This window comes from Corvus cornix, chromosome Z (genome assembly GCF_000738735.6).
Source record: "Corvus cornix cornix isolate S_Up_H32 chromosome Z, ASM73873v5, whole genome shotgun sequence".
NCBI classification, from domain to species: Eukaryota; Metazoa; Chordata; class Aves; order Passeriformes; family Corvidae; genus Corvus; species Corvus cornix.
In genome coordinates this window covers 58,044,910-58,067,468 of record NC_046357.1, presented here as the reverse complement: position 1 = coordinate 58,067,468, position 22,559 = coordinate 58,044,910, and the positions used below count along the sequence as shown (strand labels likewise).

Here is a 22,559-nt window from a genome sequence, read left to right as displayed (position 1 = left end):
TTTGCAAAATTACTGGGCAAAAATGTCTATATTTTTTGTACTACTTTAGTGTAAAAATATGTTTAGTATTTTATAGATGTTGCTTAAAATAAGACATCATCATATGCTTAAAATGAGAGGTTTATTCCTTAATACATCATCTAATGAATTAAATCAATCAAGTTAGAGATTCAAGAAAATTTATGTTTTTGTAATGATGCCTTTTCATTTTGAGACATATCATATAATATAGGACTGGCTCCATAGATAATTTACTAAGGAAACAAGTTCATTTAACATTTGTTATTAGATCTTGAATTATTTTTGTAAAGAAATGAAAATAGGTGTATCCCGGGATATAAGGGGAAGAAATAAAGGATCTTCTAGAATCTTAGGTGAAATTAAACTCTTGATTAAATGAAAAGAGCTTTTTTTTTTTATTAGTTCTTAACTAATTAGTTCTTAACACTCTAAAGTTTCTTCTAGGAAGATTAAGGCATAGGCTCTGTTTCTGCTAACCACCGACTGTGCAATCACAGGAATGTGACTGTACACAGTAATTACAATATTGGTTCCATATTTACTATAACATTGACAGTCTGTGCTCTACAACTTCACTTTGCACGTGGGTGATTAATTATCTGTTTAATACAAACAATGTGAATTTTGGAAGTCTGTAAAATACTTGGAGGTTGGAGGACAAGGAAATAAGGTAATCAAATTAAACTGCATCACGCAAACTGATATTTTATAGCCTTTCTAGTTCTGCAGCCCTTTAGAATCAATGAAATGTCTTTCAAAAGTAACAATGTTTCTCGAAGCAGTTTATTGTAGGTAGAGGTATACTGTTAAAATGCAGTCTATTGTTTTACCACACTGTTCAAAGTTTGCAGTGTATTTATTCCTAACTTTCTATTTAAGACCAAAGTTGTCGATATGTTTTTGGGTTTGGGACATTTTGGTGGGGTTTTTTTGTTTGTTTGTTTGTGGTTTTGTTTGGGTTCTTTTTAAATTTTTTTTTACTGTTTCTTTTGGTTTTTTGTTTGGGGTCTTTTTTTGTTTGGTTTTTTATGTTTGTTTTTTTGGGGGTTTTCTGTTTGATTTTTGTTGTTTTTTTTAATTCAGCGTATTGTAAAACTGAAAGGATGTATTCCATGAAACATGTAAACAGCAAATTCAATTTATTAGTTAAATTTATTTTCATTTAGCTGATGTAAATGTGACATAATTATATACGACTCCAAGTTACCTTTTCTTGACAAATGGTTAAATGCTTGTTTGATAAAGACCTGTGGTACAGGATACCTCTTTGCTCATACTGCTTTTGCTGAAGATTTGTAGAAACTTGAACAAACTTCTGATTTTTAAAGTATTAAGGTTTTTGCTGTTTTCATACCTCATTCACAGATAAATGTTTCCTCGTAGTCTAATGTTTCATTTCTGGTAAGCCGGTAAAATGGTGCCAAACATCAAGAAGGTTGTCTTGTATAATTGAGTAGAGCATAATACAAGAAGAAAATCGTAACAGAGGAAAAGCTTAAGAATATTTTCTCAGTTTCTTCATTTTTGTGGGAAGCTGAATCTCAATAATTTTTGTAGCTAAATGCATCTGTGTTAAACATTTAAAATAGGTACTACTCATGGGAAAACTGATTGGAGCTTAGAATGTGTACAAATTGACAGCCTCTCTTTACTCCATTTTTCATCCTAAAGAAGTCTGCAAATATTCTTAGCTCACATCATTATTGCTCATCAGTGATTCTAATTAGCTAAACAGGAGTTTGTCTCAGTCATTGATCATCATCAGCTTCTTGACAGTGCCTGAATTTTCCCCCCCCATATTCCAATGGACTTTTAAAAATACATTTTAGAGACATAACAGCTCAATGAATGAAGTTGTTTGAAGATTTTTTTTTCACAACATTTGTTACACTTTAAAAAAAGAAGAGGTGATTACTGCAATTCCTATCAAGTCTCATTTTAAGGTGTGACAGCAGATCCAAATATGATATGCAAGTTCCAGTCATATACACGACCTTGAGTGTCTGTGGGGAGTGATCCTGTAACAAGCATGGGAAAACGTCCTTTGCCGTCAGGAGAAACTACTGATAAAATTGGATATGAGGTTTCTCTTTAGGCTTCTGACAACTTCCATTGTGTACCTAACTTCTAATAACTAGAACGTTTTTCTTTAGATGTGGGTGGTTACATGTTTTGTATTTTGGGGGCATTAGCACAGCATGTGTTATCTAGAGAGCTTGAGAGAAAACGTCATGAAGGCAAAATACATTAAATTTATTAAACTTTCCCCACTCATTATGATGATGTTACATCTGTGTTTATAAACTATATTCTTTGACATCTTTGTCTGAAGGAGTGTTTTACCAAGCACTGGATAGGCGGAAAATGCTGCATTTAACTGGAAATGCACTTGGAACTGTTGGCTAGTAGGTACCTCTGTTACAGGCATATTTTTTTGCTCTAACAGTGATCTGGTTTTTTTTCCTCTCCAGTCCCAGACTTTATTCTTTAAACTCCTTTTTTGAAACCATGTCCTAAAGTCGGAGGGCTCCATAGATTCTTAACTACCAATAATGAATCAGAATTAGCTGTGCGTACTGTTTTTCAGAGCTGTTTGTTCGTTTACTTGGTTCTTGTTTCACTTACTTTTTTTCTGTTTTCTCCTTAAAATAAATTTTTAAAAACTAACCACTCACAAATGTAAAGTTCCTTAGGGAAACTTACCTAACTTACCAAGTTTTCCAATCAATTAATACATTAGAAAACAAGTTTAATAATAAATTTCAAGTGGTGATTGCATAGTTGAGTTCGGAGGCTATCTAATTAAACAGTTTTTGTGTCTTGATTGGGTCTTGTTTTATGGAAGGAAGACTTTGAGAGAGGAGATGATGGTTAGAGTTGGGAAGATGACGGCATATTGTGGATGATAGACTTAAGGTCGGAATACTTCTGAGGGCTGGAGGCAATGCTAATCAGTGGTTCATGGGGCTTGTCTGTGGTTAATGGTATGATTCCTTCTGTGTCTGCACCTGACTCTTCTAAGTACTTTGTAGTAAAGACCTGCTTTCCTTTTTGTCTTCTGAAGCTCTTAGGATTCTGGATCAACTAGTTGTGTGTGTGTCTAATCTTGAATTCTTAAGTTTTCTAGCTGTAATTAAGACCTGACCAAACTTTCAATGTTACATTTCTTACAGTTTGGGCATAGATCAATATAGGTGTATCACTTCCTCAGGTTGGGGTAGCATGGTTACGGGAGAGTGATAACCTTCTTCCCCAAATATTTGGGGTTTGATTACTGCAGCTATTGTCTTTGAGGAACGGTAATTGTTGGTCACCATTTAGGACTCCACAGCAAAGAAATTACGAAGAAGCATTAGTATTTCTATATTGGAACAGTTTTTGTTTCATTTAAGTTGAGGAATAATATCCAGTACCTATCATGAACAGTATGTCTCCTTCAGGAACTTGCACAAACTTTTGGGTTAAGTATTATACAAATAAACTATTCAGACATTTTTGCTTACTAAATCCTGTTCTTTAAGGTTGTCTAGAATCTTCTAGTACAAAGTTTTATATACCTACCAGAAAGTCTTCTACCATTTTTTTAAAATGAGTATAAGAATGTGACTTCTGTTAGCCAGATGCGTGTTATAAGCAGGGTGAATCGGTTTCATAACCTGTCATGTTTTGAAACCTGTTTGTTGTTTTGGCTCTAGTGCTCCATTTTTTTTAAAATTTGTTTTTTGGAAGGACATCACAGCATAACTTTTGGAATGCATCAAATAATTTCATATTTGTGTGAATTTCTGTAATCGCAGTCTACTTAGTTCTGTTCTTGTTGGTTTTCAAAGATAAACTATGAAAAGCTGTTTGTACTATTTGTTTTACTGCTTATGTGTTTCTAGCAACCTATCATGCAGTTGCTTGATGGTTCTGGTTGCAGGTGATCAGATGCTTTAAGGTCAGTATTTGATGTTAATTTTTCTGTTAAGTTTCTGTCTCACTTAAAATGTTAAATACATTTCAGATATGAAATGTCTTTTGGAATACTTGTTGAATATTCATGATTTGACTTTTCTCATTACAGTGCCAAGTTATTTTCTTTATGAAGTAGATTTTTTATTTAGTGACATACAACTGACTAAGACTGCTTCCTGTGTATTTTTATTATTCCTAACCTAAATGTAGCTTAAATGCATACCTTTTCAGGTAGGTTTTTCTTAGTTTTCTTCAGGTCTTACAACACATCATTGCTGCTATATTTGCAATCGGAGAGAGCTATTTAGAGTTATGATGCCTTGAGACCTGAGTTTCCAAAGCCCTCACTTCAAATTCTGCACCATTTTATTTAATTCTTTGTTTACTCAAGATTGGACTAGATATTTTAGCAGTCATAGAACTTTATTAAAAACCCCCATGTTATTGGATGGCCTGTTACGACAGTGTAGTTTAGTTTTCAAGATCTTTGGTATCATTAGGCTACACAATGATACTTAATAGTGGAGAAAAATAATCCTCCATGTATCTACTGTCCTTGTTGGCCACTGTTACAAAATGCTTTGGCAGATAAGGCCTTTTGTGTACAGCTGGGTATTTTCATCCACTTCAGATCAGATTTACAGACTCATGTGTGCTAGTATTTCATTCCCCTCCAGCTCCGAAACATTCCTTATTTGGTAGAGCAAGAGTTGCTCAAGTAGGAATCCTTTGCTTCCATAGGTGGCTGATACCAGCCATGATGCAAGTTTTAACTATACTGTGAGAACAGGGTTAATCTGTATGAGTTTCTGCTTCCGTCAGCTGTGGTGCTGGGATTGCCTGAAATATTTGGACACTTTTAGGGAATATATATTTCTAAGCCCTTTGGTCACGCATATGTGATAAGAACTCTGACTGGTGCTAAGGAATCTGAATATCCTTACTGTTTCAACATTTGTTTTCCTTCTGCCTAAAACAAGCTAGTAAGGGCATCAGTATTTGAACTCAGTTAAGAAATAAGATAGCAGTGAGATGAGGTACTTCGTTAAACAAAGCATTAATGACTCATCAACTGGCATTGTACAAAGTATTGCAGAGATGGTAATAGCTGTACACTTTTTAACCACATAGAGTGGCTCTGCTCATCCCGCTTACTCAAGCTTCTGAGCTGTCTTTTTTTTTTTTTTCTGCTGGTAAAAGTTACTTATTCTGTCCCTGTGGAAGATAGTAAAATAACTATCTACGATGTTCAGAAGTGTTGTTTCAGACACAAAAATGCCATGTAACTGTGAGAAGGACTTCACAAACCCAAGTAGCTTGGTGTTCTGCATTGCAAAGAAGGAGCAAAAACATTTTGCTCATTCTATGTTCAAGTACACTTTCTAATTTGGGAAAGAATGAGACAGGTCATTTCAGCTGCTTTAAAAATATTAAGACCTCTTACTTCTGTTTCTTTTTGAACAAAGTTGCATTAGATGTTTACAGATGTAATTTGCTGTCACTTGCCATATGCTCACTGATTAATTCTGCAGGGCCTGTCAGCTTCAGATAATTTAATTTTCTGTGCTTTAAAATGACATTCATTATCAGGACATGAAAAATTCAAATGATTAACTGCAAATTATGACTAATAAAGTGTCTCTTTTTTTTGTTTGTTTCCAGAGAAAAACAGAAAGCTGAAGTCAAGGACAGAAGAATTTTAGAGATTTTACAAGCCAAAGACAGCAAAATAGAATCTCTAGAACAGGTTTGTATTATGTTTAAATAGAGCAGTTAAGAAAACTTGTCGTTGACATCACATTTATGTTTCTCAAAATAGAAAATAATTTGCTATTGTGTCTTACGAAGAAAGCTGCAGGTGATTCAGAGATTATAACTTTCTGATAAAGTATTATTTAAACTCTTTTGTGTGTTCAAACAGTTGTTACTTAAAAAGTTCATATTTAAACAAATATATAGAAAACATACATACATTATGTATGATATGATGTGCAGTAGATACATTATATTTTATTATAGAGATTATATAATGTATAGTATATATAGTACGTAATCTATATTATATACTTCATATACTGTAGAATTATATCTAATATTTAATATATTAGATGTAATATATATTACATCTAATATAAAATGTAGATCTATGAAAGATGTAATTGTAAAATAATACAGTAAAATAAAAATACTGTTTATTATTAAATAAACTTTTACTTTGTATTACAGCAGTGGCTGAAACTTCAGTGTGTTGTCACATCCTCATGGCTGTAGGTGTGATGTGTAAAGTGGTGCACACACATCATGTTTAGGAGCCAGCAGTGTATGATTACTCCTGCATTTCTATCCAGTCCTTATCTGAAAGACAAAATACCTGTGAAGACCTTTACCAGGATTATGTTTGCAGTATTGTGCTTTTAAGAAAGCTGCCTACTGTGGCAGCATCTGAATCTGGGGTGTGCATCTCCATGAGATTGCTTTTTGTGGTTTCAGATCAGTTTCAGAAGCTGAAACTAATTGATCAGAAATCTGAAATTGATGGTGTGATGTAATTACATCATCCACGTGGCAATGGAGAGAGGCTAGTAACTGTGACTAGAACCATGGAAAACTGGCAGCCTGGAAAGAAGAGTTTGTCAACAGGATGGTAAAACTCTGGATATACATACAAACTTGGGAATGAGAGGCTGGAGAGTAACCCCACAGAAAATACAGGGATCCTTGTTGACAGAAAGCTGAGCATGAGTCAGCAGTGCCCTGGCAGCCAGGAGGGCCAGCAGTGTCCGGGGTGGGGCATCAGGCACAGCATTGCCAGCCTGTCAAGGGAGGGGATTGTCCCGCTCTGCTCTGCACTGGGGCAGCCTCACCTCGAGTGCTGGGGGCAGTTTTGGGCACCACAATAACGAAGATGGTGAAGGGCCTTCAGGGGAAGCCCCCTTGAGCTGGGGTGGCTGAGGTTACTTGGCTTGTTCAGCCTTGCGAAGAGGAGACTGAGGGGAGATCTCATTGTGATTTATGACTTCCTCATAAGGGGAAGAGGAGGGGCAGACACTGGTCCTCTTCCCTTTGGTGACCAGGGACTGGACTGGAGGGATTGGCTTGGAGTTGTCAGGGTAGGTTTGGGTTGGATATTAGGAAAGGTTTGTTCACCCCAAGGGTGGTTGGGCACTGGAACAGGCTCCACTGGGAAGTGGCTATTGTACTAAGCCAGAGTTCAAGAAGCATTTGGACTGCTCTCAGGCACGTAGTGTGATTCTGGAGGTTGTCTTGTGCAGGGCCAAGAGTGGGACTTCGTGGTCCTTGTGGGTTGCTTCCAAATCAGGATGTTCTGTGATTTGGTGATTCTAACAGATGAAGAGAACAGAAGTTGTTCTGATGATCATCACAACTCTAATGCAGCCCTTACAATTAGCTTCCCTTAGAGTATCATTGACTTGGGGGGGGGGGGGCAGGTTGTGAAGGGCACCAGATGGTGCCAGTGCTGTGTCTAAAAGCGATGTACAGAGGTGATGTCATTCTGACCTTCTTGCCTCATCCATTGGCTGGGATGCTGTAGTGTTGAATCAAGAGAGGGATTGTTTCCTGAGCATGTGGTTTTGGTGATTTGGTGTCAAAGAATGGAGCTGGCTTAAAAAACAATGTAGTAAGAAGTGTTCTTATTTATTTTTTACTGAATGTGCTCCTTCTTTGTTCGTCTAAGGAGAAAAAGTTATTATTTATGTAATTAACATGCAAAATAGGTTGCTTGTGAAAATGTGCATTTTGACAGAAATGGTAATCAATGTTCCTTTCTGTAAAGTACAGACAGGAAGACTTGAAAGCTGTGTATTTCAGTCTACTAATTTGTTACATCTACTAAATTGAGATTAGCCAGTCATGTCTTCTGTTGTTTTTCTCTTCCCCTTCATGCACCATACAAAGATACCAGTTGCAACAGTATAATTTGTTGTAGGGTTTATTGTCTAGGAATTTCTGGGTGACCACCAAAAAGCTGATTGTATAAATCAATGTTGAGTAAGATAAAAAAGAAAAATCAGTGTGGTATCTCATCATTTGACATAAATGTAAGCTTATATTGCTTCTAGAAATAACAACAAAACCCTGTAAGGAGAACATGAGATCATATTTCTTGTCTTGTATTATGCTTAGACTTTATCCTGACATGCCTAAGAGGACTTTTAAAGTTTCTGTAAATATGACAGTATATTCTCCACAGTCTAGGTGAGTGTCATGCGTTAGCAAGCGTAGTCCTGGAAGTGATATTCTTGCAAAGGAGTGCTTACAGCTCCTCTGTGACCTGATAGAACCTATCAGCTGGCCAGTTTGAATATGGACAATTCTTTAAGCCACTTAAAATTGTGACCACCTCTGTGATACACACTTAAGAACAGACAAACCCCCCCCCCAGCTTTCTCTCTTGTTTCCGGTGCTGGCACAGGTGGCTGCGGGGCCCGTGCAGGGGCCAGCGGGCCCAGCCAGGCCCTGCTCGGGCCAGGCCACGGCCATCCTGGAGCCGATGGACCTGTTCCACCCGTGGAACCCCCCCACAGCCCTGCCGTGGGCAGCCGGAGCGGCTCGGCTCTCCCCCCTCTCCACTTCGATAAGAAACATTCAACATTCCAGCTGCAAAGCTGCAAGGCTGAGGTGAGATTAACCCTTTTAGTGCTGTGAAGAGCTGAAAACCTGAGGGAGAAGAAAGAGGAGATGCTTAAAGCTGAAATTCTGTTGTAAAGCTATGATGTATCAGAGTACCCATTGTAATTTCATGAAGGCAGGGGGGGTGGAGCATTCAACTTGTACTTGTGAGCAAAAGCACCTGTGCTGAGATAGGCAGATGCTGATGCAGCTGTAATTTAATGAGAAATTTGAACAGGGAGAGATGGAAGTGATGAGGACTTCTGCTCCAAATGAAAAAGGAGAAGACCTCAGTTCCTAGAGATGCTCCCAGAGACAGTCCTAAAGATGAAGATGAGGAGGACCCTTTGCTCCCAGGGAAGGAGAAGGGCCTCTATTCTTAGAGATGAAATGCTCCCAGAGATGGGTGAAGAGAACTTTTATTTCTGAACGGCTCAACCTTAAAATTTCACCCCAGTAATTTCAAGAGTGGACCCTCGAAAACAGTTGTGGGAAAGCTGCAAGTCGGGGGAAGGGACTCACATGTGAGCAGAGAACCAACCTGGGCGGCTGGCTCATTGTGATATGTGTTCATAGCATGAACAAGAGGGACTCCTCTTCCTAAATGGACTGAACAAGGTTATTATGGAGTGGTAAACAGACTGAACATCTCAAGGGTTGTCTTTTTACATTGTCAGTGGGAGAAGGGAGGAAGGTGGGGGGAGGAGAAGAATTCTGAAGGTGTGGTATGATTTTTTTTTTTTTTTTCTTCTTTTAGGTCTATTAATAAACTTCTTTATATTCTTTCAAGATTGGTGCCTGCTTTGCGTTTCTCCTAATTCTTATCTCACAGAAGGTAAACAGTAATGAGTATTTTGGACCAAACCACTACAGTGAGATAGATCCATCTAGTTAGTTCTTACTGAAAGCTAAATGAAATTAATTTGTAATGAGATTAGTATCAGAGTGGTTTCTATTTTAATAGATACTACTGAAAATCAAGTAAAATAATAAATTTGGAGACTTATGATTGAGAAATAATATGGTCTTTAATCACATTTGTATAACTAACAGGGAAGAAGAGTGCTCAGATACTCGTGAGAATTGATACTCATTGCGGCTTTAGGGTTAAAATAAAAGTGGAAATCATCATTATTCAAAACTTCTGCTGTCCAGTATCTTTGGAATGGAGTATATGCATTGAACTTCTGTTTACTTAATAGAACTTGAGCATGACAGCTGGTGATGGGGTGAGTGGCTCTGACCCAGGAAGAGGTGACCAGTCTGGGAAGATGGTCCCAAAAGGAATCACCTTCCCGAGGCCCGGTTGTCTTCCCTCAGCTGCTGGCAGGAGGGCCCTTGCAGAGGCTGTCAGCTCTTTAGTGATTGTCAGCTCGTGATTCCAGCTCAGCTCTGCGGGGCAGCCTCCAGGCCAAGCCAGACCAGAGAGAGAGTCGAGAGGTTCGTGTGGCTGGTTCCGCACGAAGGTAGCTTTATTGTGGGTCCCCTCCGGCGAAGGGGAAAGCCAGGGACGAGAACTCTCTCTCTGCACAGGGGCAGAGGGCTTGCTTTTATAGGGATACAGGGGTGGGTGAAGGCCAATGGGTTACAAAGGATCTGCATAGAGTCTCCTAAAGGATTGTGGGTCTGTCTTTTCTCACCATGACCAAAGAAGTGGTTGCCTTTCCAGGGAGTTCTGCTGGGCAATTGCGAAATCTCTTGTCTCAGCAGAGATCCCTCCAGGGCAGGGGCTGGGAATACCCCACACTTCAGGTTTTCACCTTTCCTAAATTACAGTGTTGTAATCTTCAGTTTTATGAATAAGACTTCTTTTTGGTCATGAACTTCATATTGTTTCAATGCATTAAAGTATGAATTAGTGTGCAACATTTAAAGATGTACCATTCAAAGTTTCAAATAAATTTGTTAAAGCACTTAAGATTAAGATTATTCTTGTCTATTATTCCACATAAATTCAGTACAGAATGTATTATATTTGAGTTTTCCATTGTACTTTTACTTTTCCCCTTTTTTTTTTTTTCCTTTTTTTTTAATTGGTTTATTGGTAACTATTGGTCCTGATAGTCACAACTGGGCCTCATCTTGCATATAGATATGTTTCTTCTAAATGCTGTGTGGTAAAAATCTTACTCCTTTGAGATTAGTGTCTAGGTTATTTTTTACTGTTATTTTTGTTTTATGCAGTGTCTCAAAACTTTTTTTCAGCAGTTATGTATCCCTGACATACATGCATCACTTCTCTGTTTGTTTCAAGGAAAACAATTTCTAACTGCTATGTTTAAGTGGCTAGGACACTCTCTTAGAATTTTAATTCTTCTTCTTCTGAAGACTGATAGATAACTTACTGCAGAAATCTTTTAATTCTCTTTTTTATTTTTAACCTGTTGTATTTGATTTATAATAATTGTGTGTATCTCAAGTAGATCACTGATGCTGTTTTTTCCTTAAAAAGTAAGGTGAGGTTTTTGGAGGAATGTTTGAAATTTTCAAATTCAATTAGTTTAGCAGATAATGTTGGAGCAGGGAATATTCTTCTGCCATTTACGCAATAGATAAATTAAAATATCTTAACCTGTTTTCTTTAGAAGATGACATTAAAGGCATGTAAAAATAGCAGTAAACCTTTTCTTATAACATTGTTAATTAATTAGGTTTCAATTTTGATCTGGAGGAACTAAAGCTAATCTTTTTGTCCTAGACCTTGTAACGTTTCAAAACCTTATCAACTGATTATACTCTAGAGGGGTTAAAATAGTACTAGCTTGCCTCATTATCTGCTCTTGAAAATCTTCAGCTTGCTGTGCAAATCTGTATTAAAGCTGCTTTAATGGGTCCAATTGAAAGAAGCATAATTCTACCTTCAGGCATTAATTAACACTGATAAATTTTTCTTGACTTTTGTACCTTCACCTGATTATATTTTTCTTTGCAATAAAATACTTTTATTAAATTAAGACAAATGTATGCAGACATTATTACCATCTAAATACTTTATTTTCAGTAGCATGTAAGCTTGATTATTCTTGTGTAATGAGGGACATGACGATAATTTTGGTAATAAGAAGTTCAGGTGAATGTGTCAGCAGTGTTGAGATGTGAATTTTATAAACGTTTCGCAAAAAAAGTTTGGCAAATAAGATTTATGGATCCTGCAGACAAAGCGTGTTGAAGGCGACACTAACACAAATTTTTTTTCTTTAAAAAACAGTGACTCAAGTGTGTACGTTGGAAAAGGGATCAACCTTCAGTGGTGAAACGTGTTCTATGTAGCACCTTTGAACTGCATCAGTGAATTATCATATGTCTTTTTACCTTTCTGCTTGACATCTTCTAGTTAGTTTTCTCATAAAATTAAGGAAGGAAACCTTGTTAAGGAGCTGATCTCAGTGAGAAAGATGGGAAGAAAAATACACAAACAGTTGAAAATTGCTGATTTTGGTTTACTGATAGAACGCTACCTGAGGTAGGTAGTATGATGACTATGGCTAATACCTGTGGGCTTTTTTGACTGCAGCAATTAATAAGCTCTAAGTTACAGTGTACCTTTACAGCTCATTAGTATTTTTGTAAGAATTCCCAGTAGGAATGCTTTTTCTACCAGTTGAAAATATGTTTCTGTGAGGTAGCTTACTTCATTTTGAGTAAATAGTTTTTAAACTTAACTTCTTCCTACTTAACTCTGCAGAAAAGAAGCTATATTGGGTACTTATACAGCTGTGTTGTAAATCTATGCTTTACCTCTTTAATAACTCACATGAGCGGCCGTTCTTGAAGTTGGCTAAAGCTTCTGGGTCTTAGGCTTACTCAGCCTTCATATTCTTAGTGGTGTTTCTACAGAGACAGCCTGAAATGGTACCTGCACTTGGATTAGACAGAAAAATGTACAGTAAGTAAAGGAATGTGGTATCTCTTGTCCTCTGCCAAGTACACTAGTTTGAAATGCATGATTTCTTGAATATTGAGCAGAACTCAGTAGTCAAGCCTAGAAAGAAGAGAGAGATGTGGTCTTTATGATCTCATTCATCCTCCTGTGTTAGTGTCTAGTCGGGAAATTTCTTTGCAGCCTGGTAAGAACAGTTATCATGTAGCCAGTGAGAGTTACAACAGAGTAGCTTTTTATTTGAGCTGAAAATGGTTTCTGTAGCCATTGGAATCTACTTTTACTGTGTAAGATATTAACTTCTTCACTGTTTTTAGTATATTAGTTGGTCATTGTAGTGATGCTTTTTTTGTTTTGTTTTGTTTTTTTCTTTCAGTTCTAAGGTCAGTAGGCTTTTAAGGGGTTGGATTTTATTCCCTGTTTAAGGACGTTTGATGAGGAGGCTTTTCATATATCATGGTTTCTTGAATACAGGCAGATTTCCTGAAATTCAAGAAAATGGTTATGCTTTAAGGATCAAGTACCAGAAAGAAGCAGGTAGAGCCCTGTGAGATTAGATTGTGGCCTTATGAATCTGCTGACAACACTTCAGAAGGAGCTTGTCAGAAGAGTTGATCACAGCAACAGCTGTTCTTTATTTACTACACCTGATCTGGCAGCATTGATGTATATGAGTGTAATGAAATACTGCTGTGTCAGGCATAGATGCTAGTAGGTATCGATTCCTGCAGATCTCAGATCGTCCTGCTCTCTTCCAGAGGCAGAGGCTAACTCACTCTGAGCACCTTGTTTAAGCCTTGCTGGAAAGGAAAGCGTAGAAAAAATAATCTAAACCTAGTTCCGTTAAGATTGTGCTCTTCAATGAAAATAAGAGAAAAGCTCATTTAGCAGGGTATTGGATTTGATTGGAAATTAGTAGAGAGAATAGAGGATAGAAAGATCCTTTGGATTTTTTGTTTTCTGACCTAGAAGGCTGTGCTGCTGCTGTTTCAAAGTAGAGCTGCTGAGAGGAAAGAACAGAGAATAAATTTATTAGGGAGTGTTGCTGTACAGCACTGTGTTATGGGTTGTATAGAAAATCTGGTCTGTCCTGGTGTAGAGAATCACTAGCTGTGGCAAGACTGTCAGATTATGTTGTCGGTATTTGCTGCAGTTTTCCTGAGAGCTCAGTAGAGTAAAATGGACAGTAAATTCCTAAGTGTAGCAGATGCATTGCTGCAATACACACTACACTGCTTGGTATTGATGCTGAATTTATTATGGAGCTGCAGGTTTTCTATTTTGACGAAATGCTGTCTCATTTCCAAATTAGAGGTGTGTTTTTGCGAAAAACTGTCCCTAAATTTTTTGCCTTTGCAGGGCAAGGAGCTTCTGTGTTCCTTGTTTCAGAGATGGAAAGCCTGTTGTGGAAAACTACATGTGCCAGAAGCAGTATTTGGCTTCCTTGTCAATGCAAAAATGCAGTTGCTGGCAGTGCTTGCTTGCAGCAGAAGGAACTGAGAGAAAGGGATACAAAGGATTGTAAGATATTGTGGAAAATATCAGTAAAGCTTTGTTTTAGTGAACAAGAAGGAATGTGCTGCAGTGGAGTTGTAAGGAGCAGCATGAGGGGAAAGGAGGTGGTGCACATCATAAAAAAGTTCTTTCCAGGCTGTGACTTACTCAGTAGGTTGCTGGTGAGAGATGGTTCCATTGCTGCTGGTGAAAGTGTGGTGCTAGAGTTGCATAAAGCCACAGTTTATTTCCACCACATGTTCAGGTAATGAAAAATTCTATCAGGTGTTTCGATTAAGATAGCAAACTTTGCTGAAAATAGCAAATTAATCACGCCAGACAAGTCCAAAGAGGGCGATAGGGAACATGGTGTTTATAATAGATTATGCTGTTTGACCCATCCTTAATCTATGGGTCAGGTGAGAATTCAGGAGCAAGGCTGACTAATAGTAGAGAAGTAAATACATATTCACGACCTGCAGGATGAGCAGGATGAAGTCAGCTGCTCATATTTCTGGTCTGCTTCTCTGTAGAACCATTTTAGTTGATCCTCTTAAAAAAACTTTAAAGAATCTTGATTTTCTTTTCTACTGCCTGCAAAACAGACCTGTCCTTTTCCAACAGCACGTATATGGTAGGAAAGCACATTTGAATGGACAATGTTTTAAGAATGTTTTTCCTTGTATACATCTCTAAGTTACCATGTTGTATTTCATGTCTTAAATTGATAGAAATAGGCGTTCAAAAATTCTCATTCATTTTGGGAACAGATTTATACATACCTGCTTGCAGGTTAATAATTTTTCTCAGAAACCATTTTTAAAATTGCTTTATCTCAGGGAATCCTGGAGAACATGGGATTGGATGAGGAAGAACAAACTTTGGTGTTACGAAAATCAAGTGAACTCCCCCACTTAAATTACTCTATATTTGTGGTTGCTTTTTTAATTTGTTTAAGATTGTTCTGGCAGAAGATTAGGAATGAAAAGTAAGAATTAAAAATGGGACATGCATTCAAAATACTGTTATATGTGTTACATTTTAATCCATTATATGTCAGCTGCTATTTTTCATTGTTTTTTCATCCTTGTTAGGAGACAAGTTTCAAGTTGAATACTTAGCTGTGAATACAGGTATGCTCTGGAACCTATGGTAGAATCAGGTAGCACTGTTGGCATTTTACTTCTAGAGCAGTATGGATTTAAAAATAACTGATATTTTATATCATAACTAGCTACTGTCATTCAGACTCTGAAAGGACACTGTACAGACTGTAGAATGCAGCTGATGACTCTCACAGCACATGGTTACCTTTTCATGAACTATTTGCATTGAACTTCTGTTTGTCCTACATCTGAAAATAATTTAAGAATCTAATGAATAGTCATGAGATGAAAGAAAGGGAACTTCTTTTATTAGTTTTTTGTTTTGTTTTGTTTTTTTCCCTTTGTTTTGGAGGACTGTATGAGAATATGACTAGCAATGCTTTTTGTTAAATGTGCATATGAGTGCTCAAGAACCATGAGGATTAATAAAGTTGAAAAAATATAGAGAGAAATTTAAGAAAGCTTAATCAAGGGAAGATACAAAATGTCACTGGCACATTTCTAATGGTGTATACTTACTGATAAATTCCTGCTAGAAATTGAAAACAGGAAGGAGAGGAGGGGTTAAAAGTGTGGTAAGTCAACCTCAACTACTTGGCGAGGAAAAAGAGATGATGAAAGGGAGAAAATATGTCGTAAAATGTTGAAGTAGAAATTCTGAGGAGAACTTTAAAAGAAATGGTATTTCCACATTTAAATTTAATAAAATAATTTCATTACTAAATTAATTTTTTTTCTGCATAAGATGTCAGGATTTTAATTTTATTAATATTTTTCCATGTGCTGTATTAGAAGTGGACTACTGCACACTAAAAGCTTCTGATAAAGAATGCAATGAAGAAAGTACAGAATTTAATATTTGTTACCCTGATCCTTTTGGTAGTAAAAATCAAATGCATGCCCTTTTGTTGCATTCATAGATGGACTCCATTAATATTGTGGTGCACAGAATTTTTTCATGAAGTGCTTCAACACCCAGTGTGTTGGTGCATTTCTGTATTAGCAGCAACATTGAAGGATATGTCAGTTTTGCATTTCTGCTAGATAGTTTTTACTCCAGTTTTGGTTAACTGCTTCAGATGAAATAAAATCCACTCTTACTTACATTTTATGAACCTGTATAGAGGTAGCTATGCAATACTGATTTAGTAGTGGAGTCTGATCTGATTTCAAAATGCAGAGTTAGGAGCTGGTTTCCCAACATTTTTGCCTCAACCGCCAAAATAAGAAAATTTGGAAAGCACTTAATGTACTAATAACATGTACAGCTGTTGTTTCATAGTTCTTTCTACACGCTTTTTATGTAGTAGATTAAAAAATATTTCGCTAAAGACTGGAATTTCAGTGATGATATCTGCAATATCAAACAGTATGTAACTTCTGGTAATTGTGTCCTAACTCACATTTTTTTTTTGAATCAGACTCCTGGAATTAAAGGTTTGATTTTGTCACCCCTTTCACTGTCTCCACAGTGAAAATTCACAAATGGGTAAAAATGAGGTTTTAATTTAAAACCTTTTTTTTTTTTTTTTTTTGGCTAGTCACATGAAGTATGGACAGATAATTTTGACATCCTACTGCTGTGAAAAGACTTATGTGTTCAGATTTAGGACAAAAAAAGGCTATTGTGTCCTTTTGGTTTTGATCTGTTGTTTTCATAGCAGATTTTCTCAGTTCGACTTAGTATGTGATTTTGCTTCCTCTTCAGATTAATATGAAGGTGTTTAAAAAAGAAATAGTATTTGGTAGTAAACAGTGTAGCTGTATTATGGAAGCAAAAAAATTGTATTGTACTGTAGGTAAAGAGATGCCATGGGAAAGGATGAAAATGAATTCTGGAATGACAGTCCTCTGAGCGTCAAAAGGTCTGTTCCACCAGGTCACAGTGTTTCTTTCTGTGTACTGTTGCCTGGAGCACTCTGGGCTTCAGCAGTATACAGGGGATACTCTTTGATTCTTCCCACCTAAACAGAAGGGTAAAATCAGATTCTTTTGGTTTTGATTAGAACAAATTCATTTTAGAATAGGTTTCTTTCTTGGAAGTTTGTCAAAGTGTACTTTAAATGTCTTAGTTACATTAGGGTTTTTTATGGTTCTTGACCTCCAAGCTGTCAAACACTGCTTTTGCCCTATTGTATTCAAACAAGGATGACTGAGTCAACTCAAAGTGCAAGTTGAGATTGTTCTTGTGTAGTGTCAGACTGTCTATATAGTATCTAGACAAAAATCAGTAGATACTATGGGAATAGATGAATTCCTGATGGGTGTTTTACCTGGTGAAATCTGTCAAAATAACCTCATGTCAGAAGTTGCCCCATGTGTTGATTTGGTATCTTTTTTTCTCTGCTGTTTCCCTTGCCTACCAGAATAGGGTAGTCTTTTAGGAACACTGCTTGTGTTCTCTGCTGTAAGAAATCAATCTTTACTCTCCTGTTATATGAAGTAATGTATAGGTTGAGGAAGCAAAGTACAAAAACAGCTGCACAGGAAAAGGCAGATGATAGTTTACTTAATTGTCTGTATCTCAGAAATTCCTTTTTATGACCCTTATTTCTACCCAGTTATGGCTCCTGTGTAATACTTCTGGTTTTTTCTCCTCTTTATAAGTGCATGAAATAAGCAGATATGTGAGTAAAAGTTCAATTCATTTAGAGGAAAAGATAAGAGCATGCAAAGTGATGCCCCAAAAAAATGCTTTGAAACATAACATTTTTTTTTCCATGCAAGTGTAACTCACCTAGGTAATGTTTCACTACTGCTGCAGTAGATGACTTTGTAGACTACTCAGGTGAGTTTGCTGCTTAGTGATCGATGTGGTATATTTGCCTTTTGATTGATTCAAAGTGCTAAGTCAGTCAGTTGTGGAGATAAGTAATTAGTGTGCAAGTCTGATTCAGGATAACCCGTCTGACTATTCTGCAAGGTATTCACAGTAAGTAGTTTATTTCAGTTGAAAATTAATCCTGAGCAATACAGAACAAACATTTGAAATATCTAGTTGCACTTTTGTACCATCGTGTCTCCGTTCATTCTCTAAATTGCTGGAAAACATCCCATTCAAAACAGAACCCAAATATATCTGATTTTGCTTCACAAATACACATATGCTTACCAGTTTCTGCACAGTGTATAATGAAACTAGGTACTAATATGATGTACCTGTGTTCTCAGGAATTAGATGCCTTAAAGAGCTGGAGCTTTTATGAAAATGTGTGTTTGTGAATTTTTAGGTCAGAGCCAATAGTCTCTTTCAGACAGGTGAGATTTTTAATGATGTTTTAAGGATGTCTCCAAGTACAGACTTTTGATAAATGTTAAGTAGTAATGAGCTAGAAGGAAGACTCAAAGGAGCCGCTTACTCTAATTCCATGAGGACCAGGGAGTGGGAGGGTAACAAACAAAATTACTGATGCTTTCTGTAGTAATGTGGATACATACCTTTTTAAAGATTCAACTAAATCATCTCTGCCAGCAGTAGTTTATTTCTGCAAGTGTAATAATATATCCAAAGAGCAAATGTTTTGTCTTTTGAATGGTGAAAATGCGACTTCAAATGTACTGTTTTGCGTGTTTTTTACTCAGCACATTTTCCTTCTTTTTTATGTCTGACATACTTATGAACCAGATGTAAGCTTTAGACAGTGAAAACTCTTACATGTATTATCAGCTGTATTGTAGAATAATCTAGAGGATTATTGTTTTGTTGTTAATTTTTCATATTTCTGTACACATTTCATTTTAGCTTGTGTATTAAAAGTGAAGCAGATAGACTTCAGTACTGACGTGAAAGTTTCATCAATTTTGTACCACAGTTATGGTGTCACTGCTAGGAAAATATTACAGATTAATGCCCTTTTGATTTAGAAAGAGATGAGACAAAATAGACTGTGGAATTAAAGCAGACTCCTTCAGAAAAACACAGTTCTAATGGCATTGCAAGTATCATGAGAATCAAATGAAATTATCACAGAAACTTGAAGTTCTTGTTTTATGGCAGTGGGATTTTTCTGTTTGTGGGTGAACTGACCCATAATATGTGTTGAGCAATGTTGTATTATTTTCCTTGAGCTCTAAATTCAGCCAGACTTAATTCTCTTTAAAACTATTTTGTATCATAATCGTTTTGGTAGCCTCACTTAATAGTCATTTGTGTTTACTGTCACAAAATATGGAAGTTGTGGAGAATTTTGAATTCAGCTCTTTGGTTTAATTTTTGATGTGCTAGCAGTGCAAGTTAAATGGTATTCTAATATATTCTTAATCCATAAGCACAGATATAACTTCTGTAAATGACTGGTTTTGTATAAGCTTCATTGAGTAATTTCCATTCAGTTCTGCATTTATAGGCTTCTTTGTTCAGTAGCAGCAGAATATTTGGTTCCTCATTTGCATTACTGTGTCTTACAGTCATTCAGCTTTGAGTATGATTAAAGTACTAATGAATTAAAATAATGCTGTAAAAACTGCATATGTCAGATAGTTACATTTCATAGGCCTAAAACACAGGACATGCATGCTCTTCTGCATTTGCTTTTTGTCTATGAACAAATTTTTTTTTTTTTAAATAGAGACTCACAGGACAGCAGCAGGAGATAAACAGCTTAATGCAGAGAAAAAGTGCTGTGGATGAGGAAAATACCCGTTTGAAGAATGAATTCGGTAACTTGAACCGGAAATTTAAAGATAAAAGCCAAGAACTTAAGGTATATTGACTTGTACATAGTTTTGTAAGACTGTAGCTTTGAAGTACTTCTTTAAGCAGTGTCAGCCTTTGTGGCACAGAAAGTGACAAGCTTGGAGAAAAAATTGCCTTAGGCCTTGCTATACCTTACCGTTTTCTCACATGCCAACTGAGAAAGATGCTTTAAAGCCAAGAATCCAAGCTTGTAACTTTCAGATAAATAGTTAATGATGGAAATGGAGCAAAGAAAGTAGAAGTGTGAAGATGTGGCTTCTTGTAATTAGATTCTGATGGGACTGGCATTATTAATTGATAAAGCTGAGGTCTGGGAGGATATGTCTGTGTGGGTCTCAAAAATAGCTGGGGACAGCATCAAAGGCAGCTTGATCAATTAATGGGCTCTTTGCAAATGTGTACTCATCAAAGCTGTCATCCAGCTAAAAAATATGACCCTTCCACCTGCATGAAAGAGGCCAATAAAAGTACACAGGTGACCTTGGCCATCAAATATAGAAGAAGCTGCTGTGAGGGTAAAACTGCACAGTTTATATTTGCTGATTAGTTCTCACTTTTTTGTTTATCGGCCCTTGTGGTACTGTTCTACAGGACACTGAGGAGTGTGCACGAAAGAAGGAAGAGCAAAACAGACTGGTTATAAAAAACCTGGAGGAGGAAAGTAAGGAATTAAATATATGCTGTGCTGACCTGCTAAGTGACCTGGAGAAGCTGAGGAAACAGGAGGCACAATGGAAAAGGGAAATGTAGGTACAAAAATGCTGTTAGTGAGGATCTTCTTGTTATTTTTCTAAGTCCGTGAGAGACTTTTCTCTCTCACAGAAGAGGTAGCAGGGAATGTAAACAACCAAGCCACCTGCAACCTTGAAGTCTTGTTTATGGGATAGTAGAAAATATTTTGATAATGGATGTTTTAGGATTTTGGCCAATCACACCCAAGGGGTGGCTGGTCCTTTGTCCAATTAGACTATGAAGAAAAAAGTCTATAAAAGAGTTTGCAAAATAATTAAATAAATCAATCTTGCTGCACAATTCCTGCCTGCTGGATCTTCTCCTCCTCCTCCTCGCTATGGCTGCGGGACACGGTGATATACCGTAGGAACCAGGCCTGCGGTAATATTTGGTGCTGCCCGACGTGATTTGCACTCTCTGACGTGTCCTGCTGCTGCGAGCCAAGCCGAATTCCTCTAGAGGTACGCTGTTCCTTTACCCCCCCGGGACCGGGAGGTCCAACAGAACTGAGAAATGGCGAACAGCGGCTCACAGAACAACGCTGTCGTACTGGTCTGGAAGGGTGTGTTTAGCATATTGCGCACCTCCATTCCTGAAAACTCAGTTCGGGAATTATTAGACTGGGCTACTTTAAAAGGGATTTCCATGGACAGAGATACTGCCCTGGACTTTTCCTTATGCCAAGAACTCGGCTCTGCTGTCCGACACGTGCTCCCGACTGGGGAGCCAGCAGCGTTAGAATTATACAAAACCTGGCAGTCGTTATTTATTCTGCTGACAGCCCTTGACTGTGATAGCAGGGCTGGATCGCCTGTCTCGGTGATGAGTGACGGAGGAATGTCCGAGGGGGGCCCCGCTGACTGGGCTTCTGGGGCAAGTGATGGTGGATTTGGAATAACCCCCCTGGCTCCACAGGCAGAGCCTGCACCGGCTCACCCTGCACAGTCTCAGGACTCTGCAGCCCCCAGGAACCCCGCGCTGCCAGAGGCGGGGGGGTCAGGGCAGAGGCAGGGCGCACAGCCTGCCTTGCCGTTTGGCTGGATGGCAGCCACGGCTTATCCAGGGCCGCAAATCAGCCTCCTAGTTTACTTCCCTATGCACCTGGATCTAACTTAGCGGGTGTTGCGCCGGGCGTGCCTCCCCCGGGACTGCCTGGCTATGGTCCGCTGCCCTCCCTGGCGCTGGACTGTTCTGCGCAGTCGCAGAACCGAACCATGGACCTTTTTATGCAGCATTTGCCCTTTCTGGCAGAGCTATGAAACCTATCCCAAAGGATGGAGGACTTGCTCAGCCTGTTAGAGCGGCGAATGCCCGAGCCCGCGCCGCAAGCGACGCCAGCGCTGGCCATGCCGTCCGCGCCACCCGCGCCCACCCCGCCCCCCCCGCCAGAAGCAGGAGCCGCGGCTCCGAGCCGAGAAACGGCGCAGCCGGCGGCGAAACCGGGAACAGCGCTGCCGCGGGAAAACCCGGAAGCGGCAGCGGCTGCTGAGCGGCGGGCAGAGGCGGCGGCGCCGGGAGCGCCCGCAGAGAACGGACCGGCAGCGGCGCCAGGGCGCGTCCGCAGAGAACGGACCGGCAGCGGCGCTGGGCGTGTCCGCGGAGCGCCGGCCGGAGACAGCGGCGCCGAGCGCGCCCGGGGAGCGCGAAACAGCAGCGGAAGCGGCGACCGCACCGAACGCGGCTGCTGTGCGGGAGACGACCACGGCGCCGGGCGCAGCCGTAGCCCCAGAGTCGGCTGCAGCTTCAGTACCGGCTCGGTCGGATCTGGCCAAGACGGCCTCCCGTAAAGAGACTGCTGTAAAAACTGCCGCGCAGCCAGCTGCAGTCTGTCCTGTCTGTTCTGGCTCTGGCGAACTTAGCCAAAGTGCCTCACCTCCCCGTACATTTCTGTTCCCTCCCAGCACCCCAAAGTTGCCTTTGCCTGATGATTCCTCGTCAGGCAGTGAGGCAGATGAGGTTCTGGCTCCAGGTCGTCAGGCGGCTGTAGCCACGCGGCGAAGAAAAAGGCTGCGCTGGCCTCGCCCCTGGACCTTTCCGGACT

General features: G+C 38.8%; 1 protein-coding gene across 1 annotated transcript in view; it reads left to right on the top strand.

The window, feature by feature from the left end:
• The window catches only part of CNTLN (centlein), a 198,954-nt gene that overhangs the window by 23,871 nt on the left and 152,524 nt on the right, over positions 1–22,559 (top strand). Inside the window, 3 exon segments of the mRNA XM_039567578.1 lie at positions 5,641–5,725; positions 19,659–19,793; positions 20,378–20,532. Coding sequence (XP_039423512.1) covers positions 5,641–5,725; positions 19,659–19,793; positions 20,378–20,532 — 375 coding nt within the window.